Raw genomic sequence first — 20,825 nt, 5'->3', positions numbered from 1 at the left:
ACTTTTCCACAATAATGTGGCATCTTTCAGATTTTTCCACAAATCAATTATTTTTAATTCTATTTCATTTTACCTTTTTTTGTCACCAGTTCAGTGCTAGGAGAAACTTCCAAAAGAATTTTTCAAATTTAACAAGTGTCATTTGAACATGACTTTTTCTAATAAAAACTTGCTTTAGTTACACAGAAATTTAAGTGTCAGATTATTTGGATGAGACTGTGGAAAACAAAATCAAATTCTCCTTAATCTCATACTAATTTTCTTCCCTTGTTTCTTAGGATTGAATTCCATAGAACTTTTTATATCAAAGAATCCTTTGCTCTATGCTTAAAAACAAATTAAGCACTTGTAAGATAGCTTTCAGTGATAGAGTCCTTCACCAGAGATTAAAAGATACGTCTGCAAAGCAACTGCAACAAGCAAGAATTTTGCCTGTTCATGCCTCAGTTGTATGCCTCCAACTAGGTTTTTTTAATTTACTCACCTGACTACTGTGCACAATGTAGGATGTTGAAAAGAAGCCACAGTATTTTCTCATCTTAGAGAGCAGCGTAGAATGAGTTATAAGGTTGTCATTTTGCCTTTGGTTATATTGAAGAAATAAGGTTTTCATGTTAATTATCTGAATGAATTCATGAAAATCATCATATAATGATATACTTGGTTGTATGAAGCAAGACTAACATAAATAGGCATGAATTAATCCACATAAGTAATCTGGAAATCTTAATTATGTGTGGCTTTTTGGAAAAGCAGTATGTTAAATGAAATTGTTACTGAAAAGAAACTAGTGAGGGATTTTTTTTTTTTTTTTTTCCTAAATCCCCCCCAGTGTTTTCTGTTTGTTTGTTTGTAACTTGAAGTATGTTAGCAAATACCTGAGTGAATCTAAACTAAAAGTCATTTCTTTGGAAGGGATGACAGAGGAATAGAGCAATCCTCAGGGTGCCTCATGCCTGTGCCTTCAAGTGAGTCATTTCACTGCATACTGGCAATTTGGCCAATAAGCAGAATATTTTTGATTCAGCAATGGACTAATGTGCAAACTCTTGGGAATTCCACAACTGGCTGCAATTAAAAGTGCTCAGAGTTTGAAACTCCACTTTCAAATGATAGCTCTATCATAGCAATCATAGTAGTTAGCTAGGCTACTGGTAGTTTTTCAGTGAGCAAGGTACAAGAATAAAGGAATGGGCTTAGTTGAAGCATAGATTTATAATAAGGAAAAATCAGAAAATATTCAAATTATTTAGAACTGCAGTTAACAAGGATCATCTTTACCTGTTCCAGCTTGTCTAGCATGTCTAATAAGCCCATGTAAGCTCTTCCTGACTTTGATGTCAAAAAGAAACTCCTACTTTTCTAAATAGCAGATGGAGTAATGCAGAATAGTTGCTCTGAACAAGCTATAACTTTTATAAGTCATGGCTGACTGATACAGTCTTATTCATCTGCGCTTCAGAAGACTTTGGTTTGGTTTGGGTTGTCGGTTGCACATCTTATAATGTTGTGTAATGCTCCTCTGTGTGTCCCAACTTTCCCAACCCTGGGAAAGTTAACTTTTCTGTTTTATCTTGAATATATTACATTCTTGATTTTTAAACTGCAGGTTGCTTTCTCTGTGTGTAGTTTCCTTAAAACCAAACATTGTAACTTCTTAAATAATATACAGATACATGTGTATGTATTTATGTGTACATATGAAATATCAATGGCACAAGCTTCCCTGAAGATTCTTGCTAGCTTGTTCTGAATTTTGTACAGACATTGCAAATTCTGCAACTGTTCTTTCTCTGTTTCTCTAACAGAAAGTTATTAGAGTGATCAGGGGGTGCATCACACCTAGGTTAAATTCTGAATAATGATGAGGCTGAATCATTCATTCATGGTACCTGAGAGTTAGCCTGAGTTTGGCAGAACTCATGTGGCTGGGTTTGATCTGGGTGTCATCAGTAATGTGCACCTATCTCACAATTCAGGTATTACTTGCAATTTTGTTCTTACATAGTAATGGAGATATTATAAAGGTTTTGTACAATAACGGACTACTTTGTTATTAAGACTTTGAGGATCATGTTGTTTCATTCCAACATCATGTAAGGATGATGTATGGAATGAAATATTCTGGTTTGTGTAATATTTTGGTAATCTCCTTTTTACACTTTGGTATGATGGGAGAAGATGATATACAGGGTTCTTGTTTGTAGGAAAAAATGTGGGGAAGAATTGGAGAAATGAGTTTTCCCATGTGAAAACATTCCATTCAGTGCATAAAATGTTGTATAACCTTATTGTCTTTCCTTTCTTCTCACCCCATCTAATTTTTCTGTTTTTCTTTTTCTTTATTTTATTATTCATTTCCTAAAGTAAGAACAAAGATGACTTGTGAAGATTCTCAATAGTGTTTTTGTTTTAGAATTATTTTATTAATTTTCTTAGCTGCCTTTGGTACAGTACAATAAGCTTTCAGATACATTGACAAAACTTGCATAATCTTGATTTAGTTTTTCTTTTTTCCAGATGTTTTATTTTAACCTATAGTCTCATTAATAGAGTCTAGATTTAGCTTCAGGTGAAAATATAAAGCTTTGGGACTTACAAGAAAATATTTATTAACTGGAATATGTGGAGATTTGGGGTAGATGATTAAAGCTTGCTTAATAGTTATGGATACATGTTCTGAAATTATTCTTTACAGCCATTGAGTATATAAACATTTGCGCCCTTTATACATGTATTATTTTGTATCTGTGTGCTTCACACATTACAATTAGGCAATGAAAAGGTAAGCATTTGAGTTCTGGCACAGGACTGAGCTCAGTACAAGTGTAAAATTACAGGTGTTTCTTAACTGAAAAATAGGCCTGCTTCTCATTGTCCTATGCAGTTGCAGTGCTCTTTTGTATCAATAAAACTGTTAGAGAATTTAAATTTTTCTTCTGTAATTGTAGAGCAGGTATACCTTGCATTTTATTTTATGAATACCTTTAAAAAGCAGGATTGGTTTTCAAGATAAGACTCTCATTGTTCCTGCAGAGGAGTGAAATGTAATTATCGCTGCCTCTCTTCCGCCCTGTATCTCTTCGCTTCTCCTTCCTCCCCATATGACTTCATACACACCTCATACAGCATGATTGCTTAAATCACTGCCTAGACAGTGGTGTAGGACGTATACGTAAAGGCAGAGGAGATGCTTTCCTGAGTTGCTGGTTCTCTTGCAGAGCTGGATGGCATGGTCACAGAGGCCTTGTGCTATGCCCTGCTTGTGCCAGTTGTGAAGGTGAACCAGAGTGAGGGGGCAAGTACTGTGCTGCTGGACAAGGGCTGTAGTTGGACCTCAAAATATCTTTAGGAGCGTTATTAGTCAAGCCCTTTAGTTTTCATTATTCTTTTGAGAGATGTTGTGTTAATTTGAAAAATAAATACTGTTATCTACCATCATGTAGCACAGAAAAAAATTCCCTTTAAGTAAAAAATAAAATAGTATAACAGAATACCCATAGTGGAGAAAATGAGGGAAAGGGTAACCTTTCTCACAAAAGTTTTTAAGCTAAAACAAACATTGTTCAAGTGTTTGCCTTAACAATCCTGTAAGGTTTTTTTTTAGCAGCCACCTGGAATGGCCACCAAAGAATAAATTCAGAAACCAGTGTCCTCTGTTAGGAATGCCTTGCTTGTGTCCTGTAGTGGAGGGTTTGTCTTAAGACCAAACAAAAATAGGTAGTAGACTGAACTTCCCATGATGAGACAGGAGAGAGATGAGCTCTCGGAACTAGGATTTGGACCAGTTAACAGATTTACTGATGGTAATTAATTTGTAAAAGGGCACTTGAAAGTATACGGAACATAGAACATTGCGATTGCGTTCCCCTAATACTTCCAGGTCTTCAGCATGTAGAGGAGGGTATAGAAGCCTTTGGGTACTTCTTAATGTAATACTGAGTAGAAGTCATGAAAGAATCAGTGCAGAGATTGTTGGTCACAAGAGGGAGGATCAGCTGTTGTTGAAGTGTTTGGTGGCTGTACATGCATTCATATTGCTTTCATTTATGCTTTCATTTGCTGTCGCCTCTCTTTCCATTGTAGTTTTGCTTGGAGAGAATTTGTTTTAGCTTGTTTCATTCTGCTTCCTTTCCTGTGAAAACACTAAGGAAAAGAAAAACAGATAGATTGGAATATGACAAGTTTGTCAGGTGTTTCACACAAACCACCAGGAAGGTATACTTTTTAATGCTTTGGGACATCTTTGAGAGGAAATAATAAAACCACTGAGTCTTTTTCTCCAGTCTACAAATATCTATAGACAAATTTATTTTCTCAGAGAAGCTGTATCATATTTGTACTGTCAATAAAATTAGCAAGGAAGTTTTCCTGCTGCCTCCCTTTTCAAAGTGAATATCTAAAAGAAAAATAGTATACTGTGTCTGAAACCATACTGGAAAGAATCCAGGTGGTCTGAATGTTATTATGGAATATCAAAGTTGTATTGGTTACATATCTCCTATTGGGCTTTCCTAAAAATTAGTGGTTGGAAACTGGCACCAAGTTCCTGGCATCAGGGCAGAGAGTTCCAAGTGGTAACCTACTATGTCTTTAGGAAAGCTTTTTACCTAGATCATTCCATATTCCCTATGCATCTACTACGCATCAAAAATTATTCCTGTTATTCTCAAGTCATGGCACATTCTAAATTAATTAATATTCTTCATTTTCTTAGCAATTTCAGCCCATTTAATGTGCATGTGCTGTTAATGCTAACGGAGTACCTTGCACATGAGGAGAGGCCAAGAGAGAACTGATTTTGTTCAGCCTTAAGAAGTAGGATCCCTGCTGCTGTTTACAACTATCCAGTATGCAGGTGTGGAGAAGGCTGAGCCGGACTACTCAGTATCAAATTCTTTATTTTCCTTTCATTCTGAGAAGCCATTTTAATTGGTGCAGTTTGGTGTAAGCACCATAAGGGTACATGTACACACAGTGCTGCAGTAGCTGAGAATGAGAAAGTAGTTTTGTTGGCTGCCTTTTGTATTGAAAATAGATTAAGGTAATTGGTACAGCCTTCAATTCATCAAGTAAGTACTACAGCTACATATTTGACTTCCAGAATAGGAAAGAGCATTCATGCTTGAGAACACTGTTAAAAACTTTACTGTCTTCAGTGTGTTTTAAAATGAAATAATGAAAAAATGTTATTTTTCTCGGCAGTGCTTGCTCTCTCAGCCGAAGTTCTGGGCCATTCAGACATCAGCCTTACTCCTTCGGACCAAGCTTGAGAAAGGAAGTACTCGCAGAATGGAACGGGCAATGAAGCAGACTCAGGTAAGACTTCTGAGCTGCCTTGTTATAAATAGGGGTTCTTTATATATCAGATGGAAGCAGGCAGGAGTTAGGAGCTTCTGCAGTTTCTTTCTGTGAACTGTACAGTGAGATAATTTTCTAATTATGTGTCTAAATTAGATGCCAGTCTTGGCATAAACTCTTATATGTACAAGTAATAAATGGTCACTTTCTTTCAAAAACATGGCAAGTTTTGGAAGATTGAAATTAAAATCTGTTTTCTTACCTCTAGTTTCTGACTTCTGATCTGAGGAGGTTTTTATGTAGAAGTTCACGAATGTGAAGCTGCTACTGCTGTCATATTTTTTAATAGTTTTTACTCAACTAAATCTGTAGAAAACACTGAAACTTGTAAATAGTTATTGGTATTGTGAGAACAAGAAAACACATTTGCAAATAAAGCAGCACTTTCAATTTACCGTTTTGATATGATACTTAGTGATTAGTATTTTTATGGCAAGTTTGAGGCAGTGATTAAATAATCTTGCTCCAAACAAAGAGAAGATCAGTTTTCAAATACAAAAAAGAAATTTTAAAATTCTGAAATGTGTCAGCTAATAAGATTTATTTAAAAAATAAATTTTTCAAAGGAAAGGTCTGTAGGCTTTATAAAGATATTTTTTTTTTCCCCCTTCATATTACAGAGTTTTGTTAGCCATTTGTCATCTTTATGCTCTTAAGTCTTGTCACGCACAAACAGCAGCCATTTCTATATGTCCATCAGGCAACAGTCCTGCTGATTAAAACAGCCAGGAATGTATAAAACTTATGATTATGGTGCTGTGTAATTAAATCCTGAAAAGCTAATGTTTCATTTAGACTCATTATTGATGCATGGATCTTTGAAGTGCAGCTTGGATGTGCTACTGCATTTTTCTTTTGCTGAGAGGACATGGAGTTGCTATAGTGGATTTTCCTGGGGTCAGTAGGAGAGTGTCAAGGAAGCAAGGATTCCAAGTCTGGGAGATGTAGCATCTGATGGCATCTGGGAGGGGATCTCAGGATACTTGATGCCCTAAGCAATAAAACAGTTGGAGAGTGTCCAACATTTTTGTCTAGCTTGATTAAACCTGAGTATTGGAAACTGTTATACTATACAGTTTGACAGTCTCATGACGGAAATCTTCATGAAGGGGCTATCATTGCAAGTACATTTGTCTGACCTCATTGTGTGCTGCAACTGCAGTAATGTGAAGGATTTGATTAGCATGCACTGTGACATTTTGGGAGGTGACCTCACAGTAGACACAGAGACACAGAATCTGTGGTTTTAAATATTATCTTTAACCTTAGTATGTTTATGTTTTCTTTCATTAAGTTTTCTAGACATTTGAATATAATGACATATTTGTGTTGATTTGATATGGTATGAAGCTTAGTTTCCAAAAAAAGTTAAAAGTTGTTTAAGAATTGATGTGTGCTAAATTAATCAAATAACTTGAATAACTTTCCATTTAAGGTTTTCATTCCTGAGTTCCGTCAGATCAGAATTTTTTAATATCATGGTTTCTAACAGTTCTAAGAAGGAATCAGAAAACATAGGGTGAATAATGTTATTTTCATACATAACACAAGGTTTTTTTGATGTATCATCTTCATGAAGATGCCAAAGAGCTAGCAAGTTCTGCAGCTATTTATCAGTAGAAAATGGCTTTCAAAACCATAGAATTTTCATACAAATTGTTTTTGTGGGTTTTTTTTGTTTGGTTGGTTTTACAATTTCATGTTTACTAGTTCAGATTCCTGTAGAAAGATTAGATACTGAAGATTAAGGGAGGAGGTGGGTCTAAATATGATTAGATTCCCCCATTGGTTGCAATATCAAATTTTTAAAATAATTATAAAAATTCAGGACAGCTTGAATAAGAAGTGGTAAACTAAATCCTCTGTTACTTACTTTAGGGTTGTCTGAACAGTGCATGAGCCATCGTAGGCTCTGACATTGATGCTGGGACTCTCCTGTCTTCTTCTACTGTAGCTCTCCTTCCTTTCCCTATTTCCACCCTTACCTGCTTCTACACTGGGTCTGCAGCTGATAAGCATCTTTTTAGATTAATATCACTGGGCTGGCATATGCTGCTTTTCAGCCCTAAAGCAAGCCAGGCTAGACTGTTGGTTTGTCAAAGAAAGCGGTTTTGGGCTACGTTTTTTCGTGGCCCTGGCTATGTTTGTTTAACTTATTTTAATTATGTGAAAATAATTGCAGCTATTTTTGAAATGAGGGTATATTGGTTGAATTTAGCTGCCACGCTCCAATTATTAAATATATCCCTACTTTACATCAAACAGTTTTTATGAAATGATTTTGTAAGTGTTTTTTTCTAATTGGAAAGCTTAAAAAGAAATGCTCATTTTCAAAACCTTTTTCTGATTACTTTAAAAGTCTGAACTACAGATAACATAGTCTTTAAACAGGTTTTAAAATGATCATTCAGGGTACTCTGAAGCATTCTTCAGCTAGTAGCTAACTGGATGTGAGGAGGAAAGTTTTTTTTTTTTTCCTTAACTTTTTCTGGATGCTGCTGGTTGTCTGTCCAGTTTTTGCCTAAATGAGGTTTGGATCCACAAAAATAAAGTTGAAGATTTCTAAAGCCAGTACTTTTTTCATCCATTTTTTCTAAGAAAAGGAAACAGTATGTGAGAGCTAAAACAGCTATTTTACATTCCACTAGAATATTTAATCATGACCAGTATAATATATATTGAAGTCTGGATCAAGGTACTGCCAACCAAAATGTGTCTCTGGATACAGTATGATTTTTTTAAGGTTGGGTGTTTGGTTTTTTTCCATATGGATGTAGGTGAGGAAGGGTGAGAAGTGCTAGGGTGGAAAGAAAGGAAAGAGGGGGAGGGAGAAAACAGGAAGAAAAAGCAATCATGTTTGATAAATAGCTCTCCACATAACCAGAAACCTGCCATTTCTACATCAGTTTTGAGATCTTCACCTACCTTCTATTGTAAGAAAGTAATTCAGAAACTATTAATAGTGGAAAATGGGTTGGAATAAGCTGTTAAACCACAAATTACTGCTGAAAGTGCAGCCAGAGCTCAAGTAATAGGATGGGGGAGAAAAAGGGGAATTTTGAGTGGTCTAGGAGCAAATGATAAAAGAGAAAAAGGAGGGATGATTTAAAAAAAAACCCAAAACTAAACAAACCAGTTTAAAGCACATAAAGGATAGCATCCCACTGTAGTTTCTTGATATATGAAATAAGTGTAGTCTTCCATTTCAGTGGATTTTTAAATATTTTTAAGATTGAAGCAAAATGAATTAAAATGCTGTGCTTTGTACAAAGGATGGTGGGGTAGAAGTGAGACCATTGTTGCTGCAGTGAAAGAGGTGAAGCTGCCACGTGCCTGGTATACCAGTAGCCTGCTCAGGCTTATCCTACAGTGACTTGTTACAGCGACTCCCTGCAGCTTGATCTGGATGGTTACACTGGCTAGCTCTATGCTTGCAGCTTTTATCAGCTTGTTATGTGCCCCTTTTCTGATTGTATTTTCTGCTGCTCGCTGCACCTCACGATAGCATGCCTGTAAGCTAATCGCCTGGTTTTCCTAACACACAGTACGACATATGCAGTATTTCATACGGTTCTTGCTTGCTTTTCTTGGCAGCAAAGGAATTTGCCTCTTAGGGGGAGAGAAATGTGTCTTGAAAGGGTGTTTTTAATAAGACTTCAGGAGACCTGGGAGCAACTAGCAATATTATAGGCTAATCATTATGTCTAAGATTGAAAAGTCACATGAGATCTTGTTTTATATCCTTAGTCATACACAGATGTATGTGGTTGGGAATTCTGTGTCAACTGCCCTGTAATTTTCACTTAAATAATACTTCAGAGTGTCATTTTCTCCAGCAACTAATGTTTTTCTGTGTGTATGAAAAAGGGAAATAATTATTTTTTGTTTGCTTGTTTAAATTGTTCTTACTATAGAAACATGCTAGTTGGTGTTCAATTCTTTCAAATTGGAGAATAGTTTATGTACACCTATAGAAAGAAAAGGCTGGTATAGATCTAACAGAACTGGCGTCTTGAGCTCTATAAGCCTGAATGCAACTTTGCTATTTCGTTATTTTCACATTGATGGTCTTTAAATGGTTATGCAAGAAAGTTATGTCATTTATCATAGCAACATGTCCTTTTTATTTTCAAAACTAAACTGTCACCTCCTTGCCAACTTGCTCCCTGTGCTTTGCTTTATTTGGCATTTGTTCTACATTGGACAAATTCAACATTTAAGGGAAGAGTTCAAAAAGGAGAGGGGAGCAGCCTTCTTCCCACTAGGCTGATCTAGAGACGTTTGAGGCTAACAGATTTTTCCTGCTTCTTTTGCTTCTCAAGTCATATATCTTTTTGATCAGGCCTCTCAAGACCATGATTGGAGCAATAGAGAGAGTCTTTTGGTATGACCAAGGGAACGACAACGCTTGTCCATTCAGCTAAAGTATTAGATCACTGTACTAGGGGTTCCTATTCCTATTCCTTAACCCCCTCTTGTACTCTAGGAGTACATTAAATAAGATTTTAATAGTTGCTTTTATTTGTGTTTGGAATGGGAGAGGGGAGGAAGGAGGAGAAAAATTAATTGCTAATAAATTTGTTTCACATGAAGTTGAAAGTTTTAACAAAGTTAGTGGGACCTGTGAGATGCACTGGTGAACTGAGATTTAACTCACTTCCTTCAGGAGATTAATAAGTGGAAGACAGACCTCTTCTGTAGAGATCCTGCATTGATATCCCGATAGTTCTCAACTATTATGAATTGTATTTATTATTAGAACACATGTTCCAAGTGTTTAAAAAGGGGAGAAAAGCCAAGTGTCTTATAAAACCTTTCCTCAATGAATTCTACACACTATCACAAGGTCTCCAGAACCCTAGAAATAAACCTTACTACTTCAGAAAGCAATCATAAGAGAGAGTGACTTCTTGGTGATAGTTATGATTTCAGTCTCAAGACACACATTTCCAGAATGTATTTCATTTTGCTTAAGCACATGACAGATTTGACAGAAGATGTTACATGACACAAGTGATTCTGGGGATACACTGAACTCATTAGCACACTTCAAAATAATTAACATGGTGGTGCTTGGCTCCCTCTGTTTTTCTTCCACTATGCAATTACGGTTTTTGTTGGGAAAAAAAAAAAAAAATCAGAGATCCAGTCTGCCAAGAGTTATTCAGGAATAACTGAAGTGTTTTTGTACCACTGGCAAAAAAGAGAATGTTGAATAGTATAATTTTCCAGGTAATGATTTCTGCCTAGAAGTTTTCTACTGCACTGTTGTATTTGCCAGTTTGGATCAGTGCTATTAGCTGGTGTGGGGAAAAGAATGAAACCATTCTTTCTGTGCTAAAGTTCTTCGTGTTTTCTCAGCTAGTAGTTTTAAAGTACAAACCTTTTTGCTCATTTGAGAATTACGTTCAATACCCGAGCTGTTCCACTTCTAATGTCAATGCACTTTCTAAAAGCAGCCAAAAATACTAAGCCTCCCATTTTTTCCAAATGTTTCCCATTGAATCTTGGCTCTGAAGGCATTTACCTTTCTCCCTTCAGACTCTCTTCACTCAGTGTTCTGACAATTCTAATGATGGTATTGGGAGTCATAATGTCAGATAGTAGAATCCTTACACCATATTGAACTGTAGTATTACACTCTTTTTATAGACAAAGTGGCGACAGCAAGTTGCAAAGAAAAATAGGAATATCAACAGATTACAGGACACAACATTCACATCTTTCTGCCTAAGCTTTGCCCTGGAAGGCATAAGCTTTATAAGCTCAACTTCAACAAACTAAACAATTAAAATAATTAAGTTCCACATGTAATCAGACCAGATGCAAGGCATGGAGGACACAGTATTCCCACCTATTGATAAATTGAATAGATGAAGCTTTACAGCTGTATGTCATAAATATAATTGCAAATCTGGAGATAGGTATCCTGAGTTGAGCTAACAAACCACGTTCTGAGATAGCCCAGTACTGGTAGACAGATTTTCTTGAGGTGCATTGTCCAATGCATATGCCAGGTACTACAAACCAGACTCTCCCTTTTGCTGAGGCAGCTTTCTGTTCCTCCTATATTGTAATTAAACTCTAACTTAACAGTGATAGCTTTTCTTCTTTTTATTTCTTTCTCCATCCTTGTCCTTATTTCCCCCTTTAGTGAAAAAACAGAAAGCAAAGCTGATGCAAGAAGTCTTTGGATCTGTTTTTCAGCATTGACTGCAGTTGTGCCTTCCCCCAGAGCAAGCTGATTTGGGAACTATAAAAGCAGTGTAACCACAATAGCTTGGAACTTAATGCAGGCTTACTATCTTGAAGTGTATGCAGTTCCTCTGCAGGTTTGCAACCCTGTATGAAGTGTTTTATAACTACTGTTCACCAATGGCAGTATCAAAGCTAGCTAACTAACTACAAATAGGGAACTTGCATCTATACAAGATGCAGTTGTCCTCCATGGGTGAGTCTCCACACATACGATTGCATGAGACATATGTCTACTGGTTTAGGGCAGATGTATGCAGCTATACTGAGCTGTGACAAAAATTTCAAGTCATCTCATAGGAAAGGGGGAACCTTCCAAATCTCTTTGGAAGAGGGACTACAACTACCTCTCCTGTTCCTGACTCATATAAAGATGCAGATTAAAGCTAAGGTTGGCTGGATATATTTGGCATTTGAGACTGCAGAGTAAGAGAGAGACTACAGTGCTGAACTGCAAACAAATAAGCTGCAAGCATACCAAAAAGGGGGCAAGATGCATGTATGGAAATGGGGATGTTCTATTCCCTAACGCCAAATGATCTAGCCTGGATTTGGGCTAATTTTAAATGTAGCACTGTCAGGGTAAATTGATGGATGATATCAGTATTCTTGCTTTTGCAACAGCAAATGAATGGTCTGGTTTTAAATCTGTCCTTCACAAGTAAGCTTGTAAATCTAGCTTCTTCTAGAGACTTTAGGGGAAGTTCTGCTTGCACCTTTTGATACATCATAAAAATGAATAACATAATTGACAGGTAAAACAGCTTTTTCTTTGAAAACAAAAACATTCAAGAAGGTACACTTGCTTGATAATGATAATGTAATAACTATAAAATTATATTTCATATAAGTAACATTAAATAAGTAAAAAATAAATGTAAACGGCATAAAGATAAAAAAATATATATAGTACTTTTCTGAAGATTTTGTGTCCTCTCTAAGTGGATTTGTCCTAAGGCTTAAGTCATTAACAGGCTTTAACATTGAAACACATATCCTAAGCACTGACACTCAGTAACTTTGGGCTCAATATTTGTCCAGAACAGTAAGCTCATAATTTTGAAAGTCAGTAATGCTGTTGTGCTATTAGAGGCCTCATATGTTTTACCATGCTTCTTTGGGTGGTAGTGTTTGATGACAACAAAACATTCCAAATGGCAATTGCGTAGGAGATGCTCTAAATTGCCTGGTATACTGCTTGGCTCTCAATTTCTAATGAAAAGGAAATACTGCGTCAGACATTCATGAATCCAGTTATCTTCTACTCATGACCTTGACCTCTTTTGTGCTTATTTTGGTATTGAAATGCTTTATATTTCATTTGGGATTGTTGGACTCATTTCCTTTTGTGTGCTTTCCTTCCCCACCCAGCTGCAAAAGCCCTATTATAAAGAAACTGAAGATTTTTTAGTAAAATGACACTGACAACTGAAGTGAATATTTGTTTCTTAGTTAGCTAGTATTGTTTTCAAAGTGAAATAAACATTTGCAGGGCCTGGTATAACAAAAGCATTCACATTAAAAATCTACTGTGTGACTCATTTTAAAAAATACACATACATGCACAGTTCAGCACCCTAATCAGTAACTTCTGCCCCAGCATACTTCCCCTTACAACTATCGACATCTTCTTGCATCTTAAAAGTTCACCTGGAGTTATGCAGTAGTCCAGTACTTCAAATTCTTTTGCATAGATGCCTTACAAATTTTTGGCCTTCCCTCTTTCCTGCCAATTGACTGTATGGGTAAAACCAGTACCTTAGATTCAAGAAGTAGTCTTTTCCTGAATAATTTTGGAATTTGAAGTCATTATGATGTGGATAACTTCGGATAATAATCTTGCTTAAACATGTAGGGGATACTTAGGGAATAAGTTTAAAGTGAAGAGTTAATTTGTTTGCTTGAGGACAAGGTAGTAATAGAGTGGGAAAGAATGAATTATGAGACTATCACAAAGAACAAGGTCTGGGAAATGTTATATAAACAGTAGCTTTCCAGTTTCCACCATGTAAAGTAGAAAAAAGAAACAGCTTTAACTGGTACACCAGAGAATTAGACTGAAAAACCTCATAGATAAAAGGCCTGCTAAAGGTAGGCAGTAAAACAAGCATAATTTTTCTAAATGCTCACTTTCTGAAATAAGGTTAGCAAGAAGTAAGAAATCTATTTTTTTATAGAGTAGGAAGTGTAGAATAATTGTTTAAAATTGGTAATTTAGCTGATTTGTTTAATGCTGAATACGTAAAAATGTTAATATCTTTATACATTCAATATCTGTATTGATGATGCAGTCACTACCTGTAGAACAACAAAGTTTAAAAGTCCAAGTGATAACACAGTTATGACATAGGCTAGGGTAGAGAAAAACTGGTACATCCAATTAAAATTTAGGTACTTTATTACCAAATTTATTAAACCTACACTTATAATCAGTAATCTAGATTTATATACCAGCAAGAGACATATTTTGATGCTGAGGTTTAAAGACAATTGAATGCATGATCTGGTGAAAATCATTGGCAAAGTAACTGGAATGAGAGTATGTTGAAGTGGTAAACCAGCCTTCAACAGCTGCCATGCAGGTGCAAAGGCATGTTTTCTTTCATAGCTCAGTCCCTGGTTTATTCAGAGTTGAGAAACTCCCTGGGAGCTCATAAGACAAGAAGGCATGTTTTTCTTATTTGCTCCATAAAATTAGTCCTGAAACACTGAGATCTACTAATTTTAATGTCTTGTAAAACAGTGTAATTAGAACCTATGCATTTCTAAGATATCTACAAGAAAGGAGCAAATTATAAATGTAAAAGACATTTTGATAGCTGTCTTTCTGGTTACAAGGCCTATAATTTTATTTAATTCATATAATAATGTACGTTTGATTTATTTGCTAATTGCACTTCCATTTCCATCTAGAAAAGTCTTAAAACAATGGTAAGTTAACTTCTTTATTTAGGACGTGAGAATTGCCATTCATCATTTTCTAACATTTAAATTTTAAAAAAAAAGGAATTTTATGCTGAAGAAACAGTTGTCTTAAACATGTTTACACTGGGTCCTCCTGGTTTAAAAAAAAAAATATATAGAAATAAGGCTAGGAATAATTGAAGAACAGTCTGATTCTCATGGCTGATGAAAATTAATCTTTTAAAGGAAAAGAACAGAAGTCATAAATGCAACAAAACCCCCAAAACAAATTAAAAAAAACCACCACCAAAATTATTTGCTGACTGAAATAATATTGGAGTTTATTAATTCAAATTGCATAAATTTTTATCAGTTATCTCTGGCTCAAATATGCTTTATCTTGAATGACACAAATCTGTATGCGTATTTCAGTTGATTAGGGCAGTAGTCTATTAAAAATATGGAAACTATTTACTCCATAAAATGGCTTTTTAAGAGCCATATTAAGACAAACAGAATGAATTTTGCATTCTTTTCAGATTTTAATAGTTTTCAAGAACGATAAAAATATATGCAGAGCAAGTATAAAATGCCCTGATGATGATAGTTTTGCACTTACAATTCAATAGTGGTGATCAGTTTATTACAGGTAAGAAATTAAATCAGTTAAATAAAGCAGTTCTCTTTGTCCTCCCACAGTTTTCTCCAAGGAATATACCCCCCATCTTCCCCTGCAAAGCCTGCCAAATGAGTTTTTTGGCATGAGGAGAAGGCACTAGGCGTATAGGTTATCGTAGTTCAAGAAGTTCCAGGGCCATGGTGAACTGTCCCTCAAAACGCAGAGGATGAATTGTCTTGAAAGACTGACAGTCATGCATGTAGTAGATAGGGCCTTCTTATTTACTGAAATGAAGCTAAGACGTACAAAACAATTGCTGGGAAATAGTACAATAACAGAGACACAAATGTTATTGATAGAAGTGTTTGTGTCTGTGGTTTTTTTAATATTTTGAAAGTGATCCAGCATTGTTCTGAAAAATTCTTCCATCAAAAGGTATTTTAGTGCTGCTTTAACCATTGCAGGAAATGAGAGACTAGAGACTGGTTTTAGTGAAAGTGAAAGAATATGGAAATAGTGGTGCTCTAAAACCTGCAAAAGTTGGAATAGGTAATAAGTCAAAGCCAACTTAGTAAATCCTAATAATTAGTGGTCCTTGCTTTTGTTCTTATATACTCACTCAATAAAGAAAGAATAAACAGTCTGTCAGTAAGGCTTTTCTTTTTTCCCGATACAAAAAAAAATATTTTACTTCTGCAGGTCAGCATACAAGCTGTGATTTTAAGAGAAGCCAATGCATTTATTGTCAAAGGAGATTTTCAGTGGGAAATCTGATAAAAGCTGAAAAGAATTACTCTCAAATTTTCAAGTAGGGGCAAGAAAGTGGTCGTACAGCCAAATCAGGGTAGAGTCTGAGAACATTACGTTGGAAGCATTTTACTTTTATTATGTAGGTCAATACCAGGGATAATCAAGGAGAATGCTTTAGGCAATTTGTTTCTTGAACACCAGTTAAGGGTAAGATTTCAGCAGATCAGTTTCTGCAACAAAACTGATGAAGTATAAGATGTGGAGATTTGTAATCATTGACCTAGAGAATATGGATTCACAGAAAGTGGGGTGAAGGGATTTGTAAAAAAGGTCATTAAACTGGTGACAAATCTTTGTGAGATAAATTTGGAAATAGTGAAGAAAAATAATGCTTGTGGAAAAGATAAAATAGAAAAGAATGAACTATTGTGTAATTAGTGAGGGAAAATGTTATTTTTCTTTTTTTAGGTTAAGTAATTGTATAATTTACAAAAACTAAAACTAATTAAAAAAATGAAAATGTTCATGCTTTGACATTAATTTGTAACTGTGATGCTGTAGTAGGGAGTGAGAACTGCATTTTCTCATAGATGTTTCTACTGTAAGAATTTCCGCCTTGCCAAGGGCCTAGCTCTCCAGTAAGTTACAGGGAGGGTTGGGTTATTAAAAAAATTATTTAATATGGTAACTGTACGTGGTTTCTAAATGTTCAGAGGTAAGGAAATTTGGGGAATCTAGTATGTAAAGAATCAGTTGATTGGAAACTATTGTACTGGAGACAAACTTTGCAATAGCGTGCGCTGGATGTAGCTTCTAACCAGAGAACTGTTTGCTGGCCTTACTCAACTCATTTAGTTCCTGTTCCAGTTATAGTTATGAATTCAGGAACATATTTGGCTTCTGAACTTTCCAAACTGATTTAAGGACCATTGATTCAAATAATCATTTGGATCAGTGTATGGAGAGTTCTTTGATATGATATTGGCTCTTTTCAATGTTTCCATTTGCTTTTGCAGTTACCCAGTTTCTTCATGGTATTGCTGGCTGTCTCAATATTGTAAATTATAGCACTGTGGTTTTGTGATAAGACTTGGGCATTTTGACAGATGTGGAGATGTCATGATGCTTATAAAAACCTACCGTGCCTGAACTAGATTTTAAACGGCATAAATATTATTGTTTGTAGCTATTACACACATTGCTGTGCTATACCTGCCCATTTTTCCAGATGCAGATCTGTGCAAACATTGAAGTTGCCTAGAAATAGAAACATGCAGTAAATGATTCTGCCACAGAACGCTTCATCTCCTGCTTTATTCCATTTTCTCCTGTGTAAAATGCATGCAAACAAAGGTCATTATTAATGTTGCAAATTCAGACACTTAAAAGTTATAAAATGCCAATTTATAGTGCAATCTTAAAGTATTTCAGGAGGTCTCAAGCTGCACCTTGCCAGGACAGTTCCTCTGGTCTGAAATCTACCTTCTTCCCACCTCTCCATTAAAGGTGCAGACTGAGGGTTGGATGAATGGCCAGAGGCCCTGCAGACTCCTGGGCTCACATTTTTCTCTCCCCTGGAAAAAATGGTAGCAGGAAGTAGGCAGTGGCAGCTGCTGGTGGAGTTAATTTGTCCTTCAGTCCTCTTCCTCTGGTCCAGGTTAGAGTATCTCAAGTAAAAGGGAGCAGATGAAAGCAAAGTTCATCTGTTCCTCTGGCAGCAGTGTGCTACCTCCTCCTGAAGATTTGCAAGAGAATTTCCTCCTGTGCAAGACTGGTACCATTAGAACTTGCAGCTGATTGTCCTCTAAGTAATTGAAGGCTATTAATGGATTAAAGCATGTACATTTTATACTGACTGTCATTTTGTTTCTACAGCCCATGGTTTTGTTAGACAAGACTGTTAGTATACTGAGTCCATGTTTAGTTGTAGTTGTTCTTCTGTGAAGTAGCACAAGATATGTCCCTCAACCTGTTTGGTGCGAGTGACCAGCACAAACCATAAAACTCTGTCCAGCTGAATGAAAATTCTATTTTGGTTTGGTTTCTTAATTGGTTGTGTACCGGACAGGCTGTGCCCAATAGTGCTATATGATTGTGGAAAGAATTGGGATTTTGTGGATTCCTCCTTTTCTGATAAAGAACTGTGTCTTCAGGGGAGCTTGAGGTTCTTCTATTTGAATATGTCATACAATCAGGCATGGAATATTTAATACATTTAGAGTGTTTTCATTTTTACTGGAAATCAAACTGATTTGAAGCCAGTTGCTGCTGAAGATGCTTATTTTCCTCTTTGGTGAGTAGATCAATCATTAATAGAGAATGATAGGGGGGTTGTTTGTTTTTCCCTGATGTATAGAGAGCTTTCCAGGAACATGTGAAGAACTGGATTGGATGTCTTTCAAGAAAATACATATATTGAAAACAGACTTCTTTATTTGTGATTGCCTTTCTTTGGGATAGCTAGATTTTAAACACTTTGCCTGTGTGTCATATTTCTAATGTACTTACCATCATATACTCTATGGTTGCTGGGTCAGGCTCAGCTACTGGAAGAATGTGTGTTTCCTGCCAAGTAATATTTCAACAGAAACTACTGGGTATTAGTCAAGGTTTCATTGTATAGGGAAGCTATTAGTAGGAAAAGGTTTGGGGGTTTTGTTTGTTTGTTTGTTTTTTGTAAGAAGGGAAAACAGTGGGTGTCCCAAGATGTTATCTGAGACATTCCAATCAAATTCAGGACAAAAGAGACTGAACTTGTCTGTCTTTTCTCTTCATACTCCTGTCCTCTTCACCAAATAACTAAAGATGTTCTTGAGATTTGCAGCTGAATAAGAATTGTTGAAAACCAGATTTCAGCAAAAGAGCACTTTGCTGGTGTAAAAAAAAAAAAAAAAAAAGTTAGCTATTTCTAATACTGCAAAAAGAGCTGTTAGTGATTAGAGCAGCTGAATATCTCTGCTGAACCAATGAATGGCTAGTGGCTAGTGCTGAATCCAGTACAAGAAGGCCTCTTTTCTTTACAAATAAAGGAGAATTCTGTGTCCAATCTAGGGTGGGAGGGAAAAAAAAAAGCATAGTAGTAGTTGGGGAATTAGTCTGCTGTTTAAAAAGGGATTATGCTAATTTGAAAGATTATGCATAGAAAATTTTTGTTTTCTTTGCAATTAAAGGAAATCAACCTTTCTTATTTTGTGTGTAAAGCTGCTAGAAACTGGGTCCATTTTCTTGTGACTTTTTAATAAAGCAAATAACCTCAGACACTGAACATTGTGATTTCTTTCAATGTAGTGATTATGTACAATCAAGAAGTTTTTACCAAAACATTGGGCAAACTAGTTAAAACGCTGCTCTCAACGCAGACAGACTTACCTTTGAAAACTTGCAGCCTGAAATCTTCTCCTTGAATGGTTCAGTTAATTTCATTTCAAGTGCTGCTTGTTTTTGTAGTTCTAGAGTTGCAATGCCTTAATTAGTAGTTTCTCTCTGTGAAACATCCTGACATCTTTGCAGCTCCTGTGTTCCAGGTGCCCTGTAATCATTCATTTGCAATACAAAGTAGGTAGTCAGTGCTATACAACATTTTAAAGTTAGCTTTAACAAATTTTAAACCAGCTGTTAGTTCCTAGGGAGCAGTGTGATACATAGTCCTCTAGTTGGTTTAAATATACACACATTTGAGGTCAATCCTATCAAGCAATAATTTCATTGGAAGAATGACTGAAAGGGTGAGCTTGTAAAGTGAGCAAAAATTGAAGTCTTCAGGGTTACAAGATTTTAATGAAACCAAGACTTATATTTGAATGAGGGGTAAAAAGAGGGTAAGATTTTTGACCTTTTAAGCGTTGAACTTCTGCAGAGTTCTCACAGAACATTTTCATCCTCCTGAGAATATGAATAATGTAAATCTCCAGTAAGTAGTACTTGTCTTCTTGGCATCTTTGCACAATGTAAGAAATGGTCTTTTTGAGTTTCCATGAATCACAAATCATAATTTATAATCACGAGCGCTGTAATAAATTTTCCTCAAGTATTTAATGTCATAATTCCCCTTTGAAAATTAGATAAATGGGAGTGGAGGTGGGTTCTTTCTTGGTGTTGAAATACATCCTTGCTTAATAGCTTTTGTTTTGTGTTTGGATGCTTTAGTCCTTGACTATTGGGAGATATTAATCATTTAACAGAAATATATCATCTGGGAGCTTTTTAAAAGGATAGCTCATTATTTCCTTTAAGTCATTTTAGTTTCCAAGCAAAGTCCTGTCTTAAATGTCAAAATGCTGTTCTGAATAATGGTTGAATGTAATAAGTCCAAATGTACTGGTTTTGTGTCCTTTTATCTAGTGATAAAATTGGCAAACAATAAAGTAGTTGCTGTTTGGTCATAATCTCCCTCATGAAGTTTAGACTAATCTTAACTGTTTTCATTTTCTCCACATTATATCCATATTTATCAACCAGAAATTATTCTCTCCCATTAAGCAAAACTTTACTGCATTATTATATGAAAACTGTTTATATTGCTTCATAGTTTCTGGCATTGCTTCACTGGAAAGTTAAGTATTTTGACTATTGGATTTTAAAAGTCTGGGTATGTCTCAGTTTTTTCCTAGTGGTCTTGGTTACAGAAGCTCTCGGGTTGACAAAGAGCTGTTGAAAAAAGGTTGTTGTTTGGATTGTAAATATAATTCTTTGGGTTTTTTTTTTTCTTAAGTAAGTTTACCAGAAGAGTGTAACTCAAGTTCTAACTACATATCCACAAGGTACTAAAATTATTTTAGTATGTTAGAAAAGTTTGGAATATCTGATCTAGTTCACAGGAAAGAAAATTCAGAAAACCCTAATTATTCTGTATATTTAATTATCTGTATTTGTCACCTGCTTTCTAATGTGTATACAGTTTCTGAATTTTAGACACTGATTATATAATACGTGTTTT

At 35.6% G+C, this 20,825-nt stretch overlaps 1 protein-coding gene across 1 annotated transcript in view; it reads left to right on the top strand.

Annotated features, from left to right (window-relative positions):
- The window catches only part of TTC27 (tetratricopeptide repeat domain 27), a 139,860-nt gene that overhangs the window by 75,088 nt on the left and 43,947 nt on the right, over positions 1-20,825 (top strand). Inside the window, exon 10 of the mRNA XM_030035326.2 lies at positions 5,206-5,319. Coding sequence (XP_029891186.1) covers positions 5,206-5,319 — 114 coding nt within the window. The remainder of the gene's footprint in view (positions 1-5,205; positions 5,320-20,825) is intronic.

The sequence above is a fragment of the Aquila chrysaetos genome, chromosome 13 (assembly GCF_900496995.4).
Source record: "Aquila chrysaetos chrysaetos chromosome 13, bAquChr1.4, whole genome shotgun sequence".
In the NCBI taxonomy this organism is placed as follows: domain Eukaryota; kingdom Metazoa; phylum Chordata; class Aves; order Accipitriformes; family Accipitridae; genus Aquila; species Aquila chrysaetos.
Note: the sequence above shows the minus strand (reverse complement) of the source record. Positions and strands in the feature narration are given on the sequence as shown.